The sequence below is a fragment of the Chelon labrosus genome (assembly GCF_963514085.1).
Source record: "Chelon labrosus genome assembly, chromosome: 3".
NCBI classification, from domain to species: domain Eukaryota; kingdom Metazoa; phylum Chordata; class Actinopteri; order Mugiliformes; family Mugilidae; genus Chelon; species Chelon labrosus.
In genome coordinates, this window is record NC_140339.1 from 21,602,219 (window position 1) to 21,619,954 (window position 17,736).

At 40.8% G+C, this 17,736-nt stretch overlaps 2 protein-coding genes across 3 annotated transcripts; both read right to left on the bottom strand.

Annotated features, from left to right (window-relative positions):
- Nucleotides 1–2,159: 2,159 nt before the first annotated feature.
- kifbp (kinesin family binding protein) lies at nucleotides 2,160–10,089 on the bottom strand. Its single transcript, XM_084541998.1, has 13 exons — nucleotides 9,532–10,089; nucleotides 9,105–9,203; nucleotides 8,232–8,311; nucleotides 8,058–8,116; nucleotides 7,797–7,921; nucleotides 7,475–7,568; nucleotides 6,781–6,893; nucleotides 6,344–6,493; nucleotides 5,991–6,065; nucleotides 4,951–5,113; nucleotides 4,648–4,822; nucleotides 4,372–4,557; nucleotides 2,160–4,200 (listed from the first exon to the last, which is right to left on the bottom strand). Exons 1-13 carry the CDS (start codon nucleotides 9,985–9,987, stop codon nucleotides 4,062–4,064), a joined length of 1,914 nt encoding a protein of 637 aa, XP_084398124.1. The 5' UTR covers nucleotides 9,988–10,089; the 3' UTR covers nucleotides 2,160–4,061.
- An 890-nt stretch (nucleotides 10,090–10,979) lies between these two features.
- Nucleotides 10,980–14,198, bottom strand: mpc1 (mitochondrial pyruvate carrier 1; the record flags this gene model as incomplete). 2 transcript variants are annotated; one of them, XM_084575003.1, is made up of 3 exons in its annotated part: nucleotides 12,699–12,815; nucleotides 12,278–12,410; nucleotides 10,980–11,910 (listed from the first exon to the last, which is right to left on the bottom strand). In XM_084575003.1, exons 1-3 carry the CDS (start codon nucleotides 12,739–12,741, stop codon nucleotides 11,886–11,888), a joined length of 201 nt encoding a protein of 66 aa, XP_084431129.1. In that variant the 5' UTR covers nucleotides 12,742–12,815. The 2 variants fall into 2 exon arrangements, with proteins under 2 accessions (XP_084431129.1, XP_084431130.1); XM_084575004.1 differs by lacking the exon at nucleotides 10,980–11,910 and adding an exon at nucleotides 14,015–14,198 and having other exon boundaries at nucleotides 12,274–12,410; nucleotides 12,699–12,795.
- Between the last annotated feature and the right edge of the window lie 3,538 nt (nucleotides 14,199–17,736).

Genomic DNA, 17,736 nt, shown 5'->3' on the forward strand with positions numbered 1-17,736 from the left:
AGCCAACTCACCTCAACAGTAAAACCCTGCTCTCAGTAGTCATATGGGACAGTTTTTCAGTACTGAAATGTTTTAGGTAAATCTTTCTGATTTTAATTACATACTTCCTGATTCGTTAAAGATGGACCAGCACTCGGACAGGTTATTTAACACCACGTCATACTCTTCTGCATTTATTTATTAAAGTAATGATTGCTGGTCTTAATGACATTGAGTGCAAAGTCTGTTAGTTTCAATCTGTCTGTACACAGCGTATAGTTAGGTTGATGAGCACTTGAATTCTGGACGCTGTATTGTCGCCCCAAATGCGTCTGATGAGAGGAACTCAGCTGATAACACATCTGTGACGTCGTGACCGTCTCATCATCAGCAGATCACATCATTAATGTTTAGTAAAGATGGTGCACACAGCAGCACCTTCCGTTTTGATAGATGAGTCAAATTAACACTCGGTGAATGAAATCCAGGAACTCCACATTCTCGTACTGAATAAAGCTCCAACATTTCTTCACTGAGATAGAGACATATATTTGATCTCTTCATGTGGGTTGTGAGGAACACTACACGCTCACACAGAGCAAGAGCGAGAAAGAGAAGAAGAGATCAGTCTGTTCAGAAAAAGGCCATCCAAACACCATAAACCACAGACCACTATTGTGAGCGTGTGTGCATGTGTGTGTGTGCGTGTGTGTGTACGTGAGTAGTGTGTGGTACGGTGGTACTGTGGTATTCCTTCCTTTAACCCCTCTTCTCCATCGTCTTCTATGTGTCCTCTGTTCCTCTTCTTCGTGCGTTTTCTTGCCCGTGTAGGACAAGAAGAGAAGAGGACCCAGAGAGAGAAAGAATGGTTCATTTCAGCTGACACATCGGTACGATGCTGTAGGAAGTGGTAACATCAGTTGCTATCATTTTCCCTCAGGAAATGACACAGTAGCCTGCCCAACCTCGCCTCTGTGCACCACACACACACCACGCACACCACACAAACACACACAAATGCGCACATACACACGCACACATACACACATGCACTCCCACAGACTGTGACATATTTATGAGGCACATATACCCACTTAAACACACCCTTGCATGTATGGCATGTTTCCAATCAGCACAATATCCAGACAATACTCACATTTTAAAACGAATATATATATACAGCCACTAATATCTGCCATGTTGTGTGAAACATTACACCGTGTGCAGCAGCTTGTATCTCACTGTATCTAAAAAAAAGTGAGCTTTTATAGTCAGCTTGGTTTCCATTCTCACCCCAGTCACATTATGTGGGATTCAAACCTATTGTCTGAGTAACCAGAGTTTATGGCAGCACAGGCAGCGCTATTCCCACACTCTCAGATACAACACAGTGAAGGCACACACAGTCGTTAACATGTATTCAAACACACCAGGATAGTTTCACCAGTCTGCCAAAAAAAAAAAAAAAAAAAAAAAAAAGAGACAAAGTGGGACTAAGACTTGCTCCACAATGGCCGTAGTAAGGGGGGAGAGCTGACAATGACTGTTAATCACAATGAGCTTACGTAACACATTTTTCTTTAAGGATGTGTATTTGTGTATTAAGCAAACAAGCTGAGTCACAGTTAGAGACTACACCCAAATAAATCAGTTTCACGGGGGGAGAGTGACAGCAGCCCATGTCAATTTATCAGGTTTATGTGGCCCAGTATTCTAAGAACATATCTCATTTGTTTCTAATGTTAAAAATTGTGAAAAACTTTCATTTAATAGTTTTGTCTCATAAGAATTAAGAAGCTTGCGGACAGGAGACAAGTGATTAGTGCAGATGTATGACACAACAAAAGCAGCCAGATGCTCCAAAAAGTCTATGATTGTTCTGGCTGCTCCAAAAAATAAAAGTATATCATCTGATGAATAAGAATTATTTTATAAATTATAAACATGAGTAGAAATTGCAGGTCACTGTATTCTTCCGCAGGCATATCTGCCATTATTCTTTCCAGATGAGAAAATCCATCACACAGAAATCTGCCAGTTGTCTCAGTTTACATCTGTAAGCTTTGTAATCACTGAGAATGCAGCTCTAAAAAGACTGTCAATCTGCATGTATATTTAGTGCATGTGTGGCTTTTCCAGGAAGTTGCTGCGGACAAGTTCATTAATTTTGAGTGTGGTGATGCTGAGCAGGTATGTCGATGCAAGTTTTGACAAGCTTCAGAAAGGTTACTGGAAGCATAAATGCACTGAAGCCGTTTCCATTAGATGACGAAGCTGTGGTGTAGAAAAACACATCTTGTTCTGTGACTGCCAGTACTTGCAAGACTAGCATGCTTAAAATCAGCATCAAGTGTCACAGTCCACTAACCCCCATTTATCTATGTCGCCCTTCAAGTTGTCATCTGTCTCCAAATGCATACATACACCAATCAGCCACAACATTAAAACCACTGACAGGAGAAGTAAATAACAATGATCATCTTGTGACAGTTCAATATTCTGCTCGGAACCTTTTGGACCTGGCGTTCATGTGGATGCTAGCTAGACATGTAGCACCCACCTAGACCAGACCAGACACCCCCACCCCATATCAATGACACTCCTTGATGGCATCAGTCATCCCCAGCAGGATGCAGCCTGATACAGACACGCACATACAAACGATTTAGGAACAACTCAAAAAACATGACCTGACCTCTAAATTCACTAGATCCCAAACTGATAAATTATCTGTGGGATGATCAACAGAGGCCCCTCCTCTCAACCCATAGGACCCCAACAACATACTGTTGCCAGACACCACAGGACACCCTCAGAAGAACCATGTCCTTTCTCTGATGAGTCACAACGGTTCTGGAGGCACAAGGGAGACCTACACAATATTAAGAAGGTGGTCATAATGTAATGCCTGATCATTGTAAGTCACTACAGGGTGATTTTAAAAATCTAAACTGGGATTTAAGGATGTAGCAATCAATACTGAGTTGATGGTGTAATTAGGCGCTCCTGGCATTGTAACCACCGGGCAGGTCAGACGCACTTTCCAGAAAACGTCTCAATACTTTAAGAGAGGAAGTAGCTAAGCAGGGAAAAGTTGTGTGACCTCGTGGTTAACTAGAAATGGTCCTGTGTCAGCACAACGAATCCGAAAAGTCAGTTACTGTTAGCTGACTATGATCTAATTCACTAAACATACTGACACACCATGTCCATTTCTCCTAGCTGTACCACAACCTAATTTTAGTCTTTCGCTCAGGGTCTCCACATCATTAAGACAACATTTTACTTCTGTGACATGGAGCCATATCGCAAAACAAGAAAATCACATATTGTAGCACATCTGTATTATTTCATGGGTTTAATATCTTTATTATAACATATACTGTACATAAAACATGGTGACGCTGTGATTCCTCAGAGAGAAGGAAGAAAACACATAGGTTGAACTGGAGCTAGTGTCAAGCGGATTTTGATACCTGCTAAACCTACTGCAAGTCTCTGTTTTACAATCAGAAATGTAAACAGCTGAAGAAACATACTTTTAGTGTGCTGCAGTGCTTTATAAAAAAGAGTAAAGCCACCTTCAGTGGAAAAACAATATGATTAAGCAATAGAAAACATGAATCAGAGAAGAGTCAGAAAGGACACAACGGTGAAATGAAATCAAAAACGAAACCAAATAAATTAAATGAAACCAAGACGAAATGAAAACAATTTGTACAGGGACTCTTTAAACACAGTTTTACACCGCCAACATACCCAGCCATTCTCAGTTATTTCTTTATAATGTCACACATTTTTATTTTCGTATTGGTGCATTTTCTTAGCCATCTGTTTTAAGGTAAATAGATCTCAACGTTTACTACAGAGAAGAGCACAGAAAGTATGTACAGCTTGTATACTTGAGAAAGCAGCATGCCCACTGCAAGAACAAAATACAAAAATCAATCGATCTGTTGCCCAGGTTCTTGAACAGTTAGGAGAGTAGACTGATTATACGTTAAGTATAAGACTGACTGGCTCATTGGGATGAATTCATCAGGATTAGTGAACCAATAAGCCAGTCAGTAACTAGGTGTCTTTCAGTTGTTTACAGCCATCCTCGCTTTGAGGCGGTTGATTTTGAGAGGGAGGAGGCCGACCATCTCCTTACTCAGCTCCAACTCTGTCTCCACAGTGGCGGATGCCTCGGGATGGGCCTCACAATACTGCACCACGTACCTAGACAACAGGTGGAAGATGGAAACATAAACACCATGGCAGCTGGCAGGATGTAGAGTGCAGCCACAGTTAATTGTTCTTTACATGCTCCTTCTAACTCAACATTTCAGTCAACCAGTTATCGTGCTCGGACAGACACCTTTCAACACATAACACATAAAGAGTTCGTACTTGTAGTTTTCCAGAGATCTGTCGAGGTTGTCTAGCTGAGCAGTAGGTGAGGAGCCGATCAGTCGGCTGTGCAGTCGGGCCACTCTAAAGCGGGCAACCAGAGCTGGTCTGAGGACCTCCTCCTCCAGGTGCTCTGGAAACTTCCCTTCTGGAGAACACAAAGAGTCTAGGAACATCTGGAAGTACCTAGAGAGGAGAGGGTTACAAATTACTTAAAAGTGACTAAAACAAATGCACAGAGACACACATGGGTAACACACATAAATGTGGACTTACTTGGCAGAAGCAGAGCAAAGATTGTTGAATTTCTTAATGGTGTGATTGTCTAAAGACTGTGTGTCTGCTTGTCTGTTGGCCAGAGTCAGTTTCAAGTCCATCATTTCACTGTAGGTCTCAGCCAACTCAAACATCAACTGTCTGCGGATCAACAGGTAGTACTGGGCGTTCAAGTCTACAGACGATTGAGAGTTACAGAAAGCACACTTTAATCGATCTTCAACTTAGCCATATCTTATGAAAATATTTAAAGAGACAACACTGACTTCAGGTAGATAAAGAAGAATAAAAAGAGACCAGTACCGTTGCAGATTGGCTCCAGCATGTCGACTCTTCGTTTGTGCATTTTGCAGCGGCGCTCCATGTCCTCTTCAAAGAAAGCCAGGGACCTGAACAGAGCACTGTGATCCTGGAGAATCTCTATGTGATCTGTCACATATCCGTCCATCTGAAAGAACTCCTTGGCCTTGGAGTGAAAGAAAGGATGTCATGATTAAAGGTAGACTACAAAAGCACACATTTTCACATCGTCCTCTGTTGAGCAGTTTGTTTGGAGCTATTCATTCCTGTTTGGCAATATAAGATCAGCATGGTGAAATGGGACCGGGGCAGCTGTGTCCCAAGAACATGCCACATATCGAAGTGTCCTTGAGCAAGACACTGAACCTCCATTTGGCAGATGGGTAGATGTGTCACTGTGACTGTAAAGTGCTTCGAGTACCAACAGGTAGAAAAGCACTTTATAAATACAAGACCATTTACTTGCAGAATGCAGTTTTAACCAACATCATGATCTCACTGTTATTTTTTCCAAATGTATGCTGAAGTTTTCCCAATTGCAGCTGTGTGAAAGAGGAGGTGATCCAACGATTTAGTCCTTTCAAAAGATGTACTTTAGAAACAAAAGCAGCATTAAGTTTCTGGGCTCTCGTCACTGTAAATCATTTAACTCTATTTTAATTATAGTTCTGCTGTCACAATAAAAAGGTTTAACAGTAGTTTAGACCAGCCACTACAAGGACAGAAACTCATGATAAAGATTTGCTGCTTGAGAAAAATATTTAAGACAACAATTGTGTTGAGGAGTGGTGTGACTGCACCGTGTTGTGGTTGATTGATATCTTCACACATCCACCGATATGTCACATCAAGTCTTATTTTATTTCTACAACCCAATATCGCATACAATCTCTGAAGCCCAACCCTGCAACGGAAGCTGAACACAAATATCATAACTGCTGAAGGTCAAGAGTTATTACATAGGATTATTAAACTGTGTTGCCCTGCTGTGTGTGTCTGTTTACTTGTATAAATGTATAAATGTGTGTGTGTGTTATGCATACCTGAGTGACATAATTCTGTCCCACCAGAAATACAGCTCTGGCCTCAGTGAAGTCCAAAGGGAGCAAACAGAGAACCTACAAAACATGGAGCAAACTCGGTTAAACATCATCTACTATAAAGCACAAAGTAATTATTTGCAGAATGGCGCCCTCTAAAGGCAATATAAAGTAATACCAATTATTTATTGATTGTGATTTGTAGGCTAATAGTATCCCAATAAAACGATCTTATACAAAAACCCTAAAACAGTTCTACTACTACTACTACTACTACTACTACTATAGCAATAACACTTATAACACTGGCATTGTTAATAGCAGCAGAATTAGAATCAGGCACATGGCACACAGACCTTCTCTTCCAAGCTAGCAATGGAGTCAAAAGTGTCTTCAGAGCCAAACAGCATGGCACTCTTCCTGCCCTTTTCTTCCTCCTCCTCCTCACGTCGTCTCGCTCTCTTCAGCTCATCTTGACGATCAGTGTCCAGCTCCCCAATGTTGTCCTGAACACAGACAAACCCAGTGATTACAATACACGCAAGCGTGCAAACAGAAACAGATAAACAGATACTATACAGGAACAAACATGCTCACATTTGTGATTTGGCCATAACAAAAAACAGACTTGATATTTTTACTGAAGAATTTTCTTTGGTGCAGACTTCTTTATACTTGTGTTTTCTGCAGATAAAGTTTTTGTGGTCGGTATCGTCGTAAATCACAAGCCTAAAGCGTTTACTAACAGCCATAGCTATATACTTGAGAACACACACGTATGAGTGTCCAGTACCTCCAGCAGCTTCTTGGAGTCCTGCAGGAGGTTGACACAATATTTGATCCAGCATCTAGCAATCTCTGCTCTCTTCTGCCTGAGCTGTTCCCTGCGCTCGCTCTCTGTCTCACCTGGGTCAGACAGGAAGACAGGAAGAATGAGATGTTGAGATATGCCAGGAGAAAGGGAAGAAATGATAAATATATCTGGATGAAGGGAGAGTGGCAAGAGGACAAACTGGGGGGGTCAGGTCATAAACAAGAAGTGGGAAAAGCGCTGCTTCGGTTCAGTTGTGTTCTATTTTGTTTCACTCACTGGCTCCTTGGGCTAGATTTCTTCAACACAACAGAAATCATTCTGATTAAACACAATACACATGTTTATTTCCCACAAAACTTCAATGGAAGCATCAAAACAGCCCCAAACTTTATTGACAATCCTGAATTTACTCAAGAGAAGAAACACCCAGAGAGAAACAGGATCAAGCATTTACATGGTTAACAGGCACTAAAATGCTGCTATTGAAAAGATTGTCAAAGGTTTACACCACCCCCCTATTTACATGATTTAATATGTTGCGGCTATTTTTAGGGCAATACCAGTGTCCACATAAAGGAAGCAGCTGTCGCAGCTGGTAAGGTGAACAGAAGGAAATAAGCATGTCAGTAAAGTTGTTTTGACATAAATGTTAAATGTTCACACAGATACTTACTCTCCTGAGCTGCAGCCTCAGAAGGGACCTCCCCCGCCAAACCTGATATGACAGTAGCAGCAGAGAGGCAATGTCTGCCCTCCATGTATCGGCCCTAGAAATCACACAAACACATGTAAAACACCTTGTAATCACTTCAAACAAACTACTGTGACACCTGAAGCAAATATAATAAAATGTGTTTGGAGCAGACAACGGTCTTGTGTATAATCAAAATGACTTGACTCTATTTTGACTCTATGAACTCATTAAATGTGCACAATCGTTTTAGACTTAAAGTTACAGATTGTTTACAGTCAGTTTGAATTAACACACGCTGTACCTTTGTGATGTAATACTGCGACAGTGTGGCAGCGTTTAGAGCCCACTCCATCGGACTGAACTGATTTAACTGTAACTGTCTCTGCAGGGTACTGTGGCAGTAGGTGGCAGCACGCTCAGTTTGACCTGAGGGACACAAATATAATCAAATAAAGCAACATATCAACAGACAATTATGATATCTGAGTAAGAGGACATAATTTACAGGAGCAAATAAATATATACTGCTTTACAAATTTGACTAAAACAACTTCATACCCACCAAGGTTTTTATAAACCTGAGCAAGATAATACATGGTGTGGGTGTAGGCCAACTCAAACCTGGTGGTATAAAAGGAAAAATTGTGAGACAGACAGAAAGGAAATGGACAAAAATATAAGGAGATCTGGAAATCTGCATGTGTGCATTTATGAGGATATTGGAGTTTCAAGTTACTTCTTGGTTCTTTCCTGGTGTGTCAGCAGGTTCTCCTCAGTAGTGAAGTACTCTGTCATATCAGTGGGAGGACTCCCATCCTGAAAAAAAAAATAAAAAACAGAATTAAACACCAGGTTGATGACAAGGATTTACCTACTGTAACTTGTAACACAGCTAATAAGTTTCTTGCAAGACACTGGAGACCTTTACACAAACTGTCACTTCAACTTGACTGAAATCATTCTGACTAGAGATTAAAACATAGCTATTTATAGGGATGCTAAATAAAATGATCCAATAAGATATGCACAAAGTGTTTTCATCCACTGTAGTGCATCAGGGCGTCTGGCGGAAATAAAATAGAAGATGTTGATGAACAAGACAGACTGAGATGGACCCATGAAGTCAGTGGCACTGCTGCTACCATGTTCCTGTCCCTCCCCGTCAGATCACCTGCCCCACGTGGGGCAAACCTCAGAAAGTATGTGTATTCATTCCACCCATAGAGCAATGATCAGATCAAGCACACATGGTTATTAGCCACTAACATTTTTCAATCCAGCATATTATCAATGGCTTACACCCCCATCTTAAAGTCTATTCCAAATGAAGTGGTTAATTTTTTTTTGTTCTGATTTTGCTGTTATCCCAATTTGAAGAACATTATGTCCACTAGCATTTCTGAGTCACTCTGTCTTCGAATGGCGTCAACCCCGTTAAACCAAGTGGTAGAAACTCACACTGTGCACTATGCTTGATACAACGTCCCTCCCCCTTTTGTCTAGCCAGTGCTCACAGTGACATGCAGAGTTCTCCCTTGGTACCTGAAGTGTAGCATCCCAGCGAAGTGACACTTAGTAATATTGTGGCGAGTCATTCAGGAAGTCTTACCTCCTTCATGTAACGCTGGTAGATGGATTCTGCAGTTTCAAGGAAACCCTGAGCCGTCTCCGTCTCATCCCGGCCTGCCCAAAGGATGCCCAGCTGGTTCTGATAAAACAAGGAGCAAACACATGAATATCAAGTGATCAGCATCAGCTGATCTTATACAGTAGGATGAATTATAAGAGAAATCGTGCTGCATCAAATGGATGTCCAGAGATTTTTGTACATATAGAAAATATACATATGGTAACATGCCAGAATTAACTGGGGCTTAATTAAATCAGTTTAATTCAATCAAATGTTTGAATATTACAATTGCAGGAAGTATTTTCGGTAGGCTAGCTTTACGGCCTGTTTGTAAACAACTGCAGGACTGAATAAGAGAGCTGACAGTCAGCTGATCATCATTATAGAGACGTTAATGTCGACATACCCTAACATGAATAAACAGAGACACATTCTCGGACGACACTCTGCATTTCCCCAGCAGCTTCATGCAGTTCATCAGATGCTCCTGTCCGGCTGACAGCTCCTCTGTGTCGACGTGGTTGACGCCCAGGTAATACTCCACGGCCCCGAGTTTAGCGGCGCGGACCCCGGCTGGCGAGTCACCGCTGAAACCCTGACCGAACAAGTCCTCCCTCTGCCCGTCCACCGGCTGCTCCGTCGGCCGATGTTCGCCGCTCTCACCGCCGCTGTCCTCCTCAACGTCGCCCCCATCAAAGCTCTTCAGCGAGCAGTATATCTCTCTGAGAAGCTCCCTGGCCTTGTATTTGGAGCGGAACGGGTCATTTTCTGGGTCATTCCGTGATTCTATATCTGTCAGGTTTTGGGCGTTGGTGAATTTGTCGCAGATAGCCCTCCACTCATCACTGTTGACGGACGCCATGTTGGTCTTCTTCTTTGTCGTCGAGCTGCTGCTGGGTCCTTACTGTAACATTACTGCCACCTGCTGGAGTCTGAGTTTCCTACACATAGGTCTCCCTTGTGCATAATGTCATGCCTCTGTGTATATATAACTCATGAATTACTATTAACTTGCAGCAGTCCAGTAGTGCTTTCTATCTCTGTTCATTCATTCATTCATCTTCTGTAACCTCTTGTTCCTATTAAGGGTCACGGGGTCTGCTGGAGCCTATCCCAGCTGTGATCTGGCTAGAGGCGGGGTACACCCTGGACAGGTCTCCAGTCTATCGCAGGGCTAACACAGAGAGACAGACAACTATTCACACTCACATACACACCTACGGCCAATTTAGAATCACCAGTTAACCTAATGAGCATGTCTCTGGACGGTGGGAGGAAGCCGGAGTACCCGGAGAGAACCTACGCAGACACAGGGAGAACATGCAATCTCTGTTGTTGTGTTTAGTGTTAATTTCACAAGGGTATTAGGTTACAGAGCAAAGGGGTGTTTCGTGTGTAAATACAGAGTTGAGTGTAAACACTGCTCTAGTTATCAGGCGACATGTACAATTTGACATTGTATACGTCTCCTGAAAAAAAAGTACCTCTGCGAGCAAGTGGATTGTCCTACACCCAATCAGATCCATTTTGTTGCAAGAAAATTCAACACAGCTGCTCTCTGTTCATGTGTATGATTACATGGCCGTTATTCAACTATTTGTTTGGCCCAGAAGACATTTGCTGAGGCATAATCAGTTCCCAGCAGAGCGGTTCCAGAGTAGTCTGGCAGCCAGCACAAACTTTCCCCACCCAACAAATGTTTGCTACTGACAGTTGGTCTGGAGTTGCTCCATTGGGAACTGATCATATAGTTTGAATAAGTCATGTTATTCCAGACCAACCTTTAGCTGCAAACATTTGGTGGATGGGGCACACTAGTGGCAATGTTGAACATCATAAAAAACAATCTCAAAATTAAGTTTGTTAGAGCCAGTTTATTTTAACAAACCCAGAGAATTCAAATCGGATATCAGGGAAAATAATTTGAATAAGGTACAATAAATTAATGTGAAGAACACATGACATCACAAAGAACATGTTTGGTCAGTACTGACAGAAGCAGCTAGTCTTGCCCAGTAACATGGGATTTTAACCTTAACAGTCACAGCTTGCAAAGTATTTATACTGATTTAAAATGTTTATAATGTGCGGTATGACCACATGAAAATATGTCCATATTTGTTTTGTTCAAGTTAAACGTTGAATTATTATAGATTCTTATATGGTTAAAAACACGTCATACTGGATCCTCATACACACACCTTTTATCTTGCTCCAGGACACAGCAGACCGCTCAGCCATGTGTGTTCTTCTGTGTTTACATTGAAGTTAATGAATGAAGTCTATATGCTCAGCCATGAGAGCCTGCTACTGTGTAGACATATTATCACTAAGTGATCTCAACCTAAGTGAGTTTTCAATCAAATATTTTTGATTTACATTTCTAAACAGGTTACAGTGTAATTAAAAATATTATGTCAATGACATGATATGAAATAATTTATGATTCTGTGTGCAAGGCAGCCAACTGTCAGGCTGGTTAGCCGGGTGTATATTCTCCAACATTATATTTTATGTGTTGAATGTTAAAAATAAATCACAGCAGACCAACAGCTTTTTTTCTGTCTCTGTAGTAAAGTGACTAAACCATCGTGAAGGTGATCAATCATGTTAACGTCATGTTAAAAAAAAAATGGCCTAAGTGCAGTGGTTTCACTGATTGGATGAGATGTGGAGATGCACGAGTTCCAGCGTAGACAGCTGTTGAAGCAGCATTTCTCCACTCTGCTATCAGCATCCTGCATCTGTTTTACTCAGCCATTACGATCCCTTCTTCTTCTCCATGCTGAAATAACATAAACAATTTGAGTGCACACAATTCTTTTTTTAACTCAACAACCTTTAGTTCTCATGAAAAGGCCTTATTTCATGTCTCTTTTCCTCATAGCTCTACAGTTATTAAAAAAATATTAAATAAAACCTAATAACTGGAAAGACAAAAATGTTGTCATTGTGGTCATCACAAATACCAAAGCTAATAAATCAGTACTGGTCCTATGTATTCAAGCACTGTGCCCACATCAGGATTTGAATCAGGGATAGGTAGGCAGTTGAAAACGAGACCATGTCATGATATCATGTATAGCATAACAGTTTCAGAAAATGTGACAGAAAATCTATTTAAAATCATAAGAATATAGAATATTTCTCACTTGTATTTGATGAGACGACTTCCCTGGATGAGCTGCGCTGACTCATTGGTCAAATGGCAAGCAAACAGTAGCCAGTTGCGTGGCTGCACTTTGTAGGCGAACCTCATGAAGAGCAGGGAGTAGCAAGACAGAGCTGGGGCGAGGAAGAAAACACACAACACAAGTGTATTGTTATACACAATTTCACTCAGGAGACTCTTTACTACAGCTCTGATGTATAACATGAATATATCACATTGCCTTACTGCCACCTCTCTGCAAAATCAGAAGTAATTAACAGCACAAAAATGCCGTATATATGGATGAAGAGGTTACAGGTCAAATCCTGACCCACCTCTCTAATACTGCATATACTCAATACTACAGTACAGACCTATAGGAGTATTGTGTGTGCATTGCATGTGTATTCTGTATGTCTTACCGAAGGTCATCCTGCCACTGATAATTTCAGGGCTCTTCTTCATATCGGTGATGGCAGCAATAGGAAGACCCCAGTTTGCTACAGGACCCCAAAAATGCTGCAAAGGGGAGAAAATAGAGTTTAGAAACAGAACAGAAATCATAAAACAAAAAGTAATGGTGTCAAAAATACACAAATGAGACACAAATATGACAGTAAATATAACTCAAGATATAAGCCAACATAAACAGATGCTGAAAGAAAAGTTGGGGACTTACCGTGCTGTTGGATGTTTGATGCAACATAGAGGAGAGAAGAAAATAAAAAGAGTTAAGTCATGTGTGCATGAGAGAGAATTACATGCACCAAAAGCAGGCGACGGGACTGTTTCAAATGAGAGACAATTATAATGCAAGAAACACAGATCCTGCAGTAATCACCTGTGTAATTATGCTTTGTCTCTGTGGATAGTGAGCTGGCAGCCATAATATTCATAAAACAACATGGCAAACTTATTTGTGAGAGGAAAGACCCTTGAGATGGTGCCCATGGTTGCACTAGTTTTATAAAGTGCCTCTCCCACACCTGCAGTGCACCTATTTACCTTTCTACTGTTCTTTCAAAGTACTTTGGACAAGGCTCCTCAGGGAATAATTGAGAAAAGAGATAACTGTGCTGTGTATCTTTGACAAAAGCAAACAAAGATGACCTCTTGCATCACCATGTCATAATTTTCCCTTTAACCTATTTCCAACAAGGGGCTAATCTGTGGCAAGTAAGCACACCACCAGAGCACCATGTACACAGTAACCAATGTCTTGACAAAAAAAAAGCGATAAAGATTAAGAGTATAATGTGTCTTCTCTTTTACTTTTGTCTATAAAGTCATTTCTGTCACTGAGCACAACAGAAAAGCACAGCCCAGTTTTTTTACAGTAGTTTTTTTTTGGAGGGGGATTAGACCACCTGTCATGCTATGACCCACTTTCTAGCTTGACTACTAGTTTAGTGTTAATGTTTCTGAAGGAGCTGGCACCATGTAAAAAAAAACTAAACCAACGAGTTTATGTACCGTCCTCCCTCCTTAAACTTAATAAGCGCTACTACAGAAAGCACAATCGTCCTTGAAAACCAGCCGAATGAAGCAATCGGGGGGAAAAAACGGGGCTCAAACACAAACTTAATTATGAAATTTTATTAAAACCTTAGTTAAACAGATCAGGACCAAGAATTCAGTGCATTCATTGAACATAAGCTAACTTAACCAGCTGTAACCCGACTAACCAGCTAGCTATGTTAGCATCCGTGCTAACAGAGGGATCTAGCCGCTTTAATACGTACCTCATCAAATATTCCCTGAACTCTTTACTCTTCAGGTGGTCAATGGCTTTGCGTGCAATTGTCCCTGCCATGGTTTAACGTTAATCCAACCTCCTTTGGCGGAGAACTAGACTCTTTCTGCAGTGGTTGAAGGGCGACTGAAAAGCTCAGCTCAGAGGACGACTTGTGGTCAAATTTCCAACCACAACACTGGCGGTTTACGACACTGTCGTAAATCCTCAGCCACAGTGTTTCAGGCAGACCGTGAGTGGCTGGGCTTATGACAGACCAATGACGCCTCATTGAGCGGGTTGGCCCGTTGTTGCGATGGTTGCGGTTGCGATCGATACGTCAACGTCGCCGCCATATTGGAGGAGGCAGCTCTGTCCCGCCTGCCAATACGAGTCAATGGAGTGAACTTTATTAAGCGTCTTCTAAAATGTATATGTCTATGGTCTATCTATGGTGAGTGGAACATTGTGCGTAGCTTCCGCGTTGTTTTGAAGTACGGCACTGACAGGGCTAGTGCCAAGATACCGAGTCTAAAACATGTCTATTCAAACTCTGGACTGACATACTTATTTATTTTACCATCAAGTTCTAAACGCCAAACATGTGTATAATTTGCCATGAATGCGCCGGGGTACTAAAATATTTTTATTTAGTTAATTGGTTTTACCAACTATATATTACCAAATATTAATATTAAAATTAATATTAATTGATTATTAATATTTTACCTAAAGGTTTTAGGTGTTCACAGTTTGTAATGTAGAGTATCTGCAAAGACTGGCGACTCAGAACAGCCTCCAGCAGTAGACTTAGACTTAGACTTAGACAGACTTTATTTGTCATTTTGATTTTCATCAAAAAGAAATTTCGGTACAATGGCTCTTAGTACAGCAGGAATATTTAACAGAAACAGTATGTACAACAGAAACGGTATGTACAATTTCCAGGAACGTATATACAGAATATAATAAATATAAATATCTAAGAAGCTTGAAATGTAGATAAATATTATTGCACGTTCTTAATTACAGGGTAATGGGAGTGGGTGGAGGAGGGTACTGTTTATAGTGTGTTGAGCAGTCTTATGGCATATGGGATGAAACTGTTTTTGAACCTGACTGTTCTGCTCTGTAGGCTGCGAAACCTCCTTCCAGAGGCCAGCAGTGAGAACAGTCCATGTTGGGGGTGTGAGGGGGCTGAGGTGATGTTTTTGGCCCTTGTCAGACAGCGTCTCTTAGCAATGTCCTGGATGGAAGGAAAAGAAGTCCCGATGATTTTCTCCGCTGTCCTCACCACCCTCTGTAGGGACTTCCAGTCAGAGGCACTACAAGCCCCTGACCAGACAGAGATGCAGCTCGTCAATATGCTCTCTATAGTACCTCTGTAGAAGGTGGTGAGAATGGGAGGGGGCAGGTTGACTCTCCTCATCCGTCGCAGAAAGTGCATGCGCTGCTGGGCCCTCTTTACAAGGGATCCAGTGTGTTCAGACCAGCTCAGAGTGTTCGTTATCTGCACACAAGACACATGATATCTTGTAAGCTTGGGTTGTTGGGTTGGGTTGTCACATTGTCTGAGCCATCCTGGGAGTTATAACAGTAGCAGATGTTGTCTCATTTTTCAGTTGTAATAATATTTTCATGAAGATCCTGAAAAATATGTATTCCTATAGTGACAGCAAACACAAGCAAGATTATTTGCTTTTTATTATTATTCTCTATCATCCCATCATAGTCAATAATATTAGGTTTGAGCTGCATGTATCATTGATGCACCTACATTATAATTCTATTAAAAAATATATATATATATATCATCAGTAACAATCCACATTGTCTCGATACGCTTTACAGGACCCAGGGCGTGAAACCCCCAGAGCAAGCATCAAGAGGATGGTGTCAAGGAAAAACTTTAAACAGGACTAAACCTTGAGCAGGTTCAGCTCCTGTGAGGGGAATCATCTGTTTGAGGCCAGCCAGGCAGAGAGACAAAAACTAAATAACAGAGGCGAAGAGAAGAAGAGAGGTCAGTGGAAGTTCATCCAAATTTCTCATTCCCATTGCAGCCTTCCTTTTTGATACACCAGCATTACGTCCACCTGGGAGTATGAAATCAGCCTCACCACCTCCTGTATCAGCACAATTCTCCCTCCATTGCAAAGGAACACTGCACAGCATTTATTTGATAACCTAAATTGAAGAAAATATTACATGCATCATTGGAATTTATTGCTTCTTGTATGTTTGTTCATACCTGCTTACAGTGAACATATGGCCTACAATACAAATTAAAACAAATAATACAATAAGTTGATAAAGAAGATTTTTGAAAATTAAATATTAAACTGCATTAAAAAATATATATATTATTATGAATAGTATCTGTGTGCCCTCTCTCACTCTATGCAAGCATATAAACTGCAGATTCACTGGAAAATGTAACCATTGTAATGTGAAATGGAGTTTTACTTGTACTTCTTAAGATAATCCCACTTTCAGGACATTTACAGCGTAACATGGATAGACTGTCTCCTTAAAAAAGCACAAAAGTGGTAAATAAAATAATAAGAATAATTTAAAAAAATAGAAAATAATAATTTATGTTCAGGACTGATGCTGTATACACAGTAACACCACCAGAAGTGTGTGACAAGTTTTTCTGTCTTCAGATGTCTAGCAGTGCAGAGCACCAAGCTAACATGTTAATAAAGACAGCTCACTCTAGGACATCTTTGTTCATTGTCTGTGAAGACATAGTAAGTGACCCTAATGTCAACAAGAATGTGCTTCTTGCCCAACTCCAGGAAGCCTTTCAGGAAATGGGTACATCTGTTCAGATGGAAAAAGAAAAGTTGGAAAAATTACCATTTAGAATGGGACAAGAAAGAGTAACTTGTCAATGACAGATTTCAGTTTAAAGCAGTGGGTCTGATGAAAGCTTACTCCCATGAGAACATTCTGTCTACCTACTTTTCAGCAGCAAAAACCACCCCAGCAACTCTTATAGATTGCATCAATAACCACTGGATCAAAGGTCCAAACTAGAGGAATGTTCCAGTATGTCACTGAGTTCACATGTGTACATTTGAGGAAAACACTGAAATTCAAAAAATAGATCTTTGTCCAATGAATATCTTCAGTGTAAATACAAATAATCTGTTGCAATTTCCCCCTGCCTCTCGCTCGATGACAGCTGGGATAGGCTCCAGCAGACCCCCGCGACCCTTAACAGGAATAACCGGGTGTAGAAAATGAATGAATGAATGAATGAATGTTGCAATTTCAGCAGGATAAATGAGATTATTATGACTTTTCATCTTCAGACAAATGGACATGATTGGTCATCTGTGCTCATAGTCAGCATGAAATTGGTGTAATGTTTTCAAAGACAAGTCCTTCCATGACATTTTATAGCATTAAGGTCAGAACTTTGACTTGGCCTTTCCAAAACGTTAAGTTTGTTCTTCTTTAACCAATCTTTTGTAGAGCAACTTGTGTTCTTGACGTTGTTTTCTTGCTGCATGGCCCAGTTTCTCTGAAGATTCAGCTTACAGACAGATGTCCTGACATTTTCTTTTATAAGACATAAGACGTAATGGTTTATTTATCAAACGTATGGGAAATGTATGTATATTTCCTCTTTTGACTGTTGAGCACAAGAAACTACAATTAAAATAAAATCATTGAACTCTACAACCAAAGCACAATCTCCAAAACACATCTACAGCCAC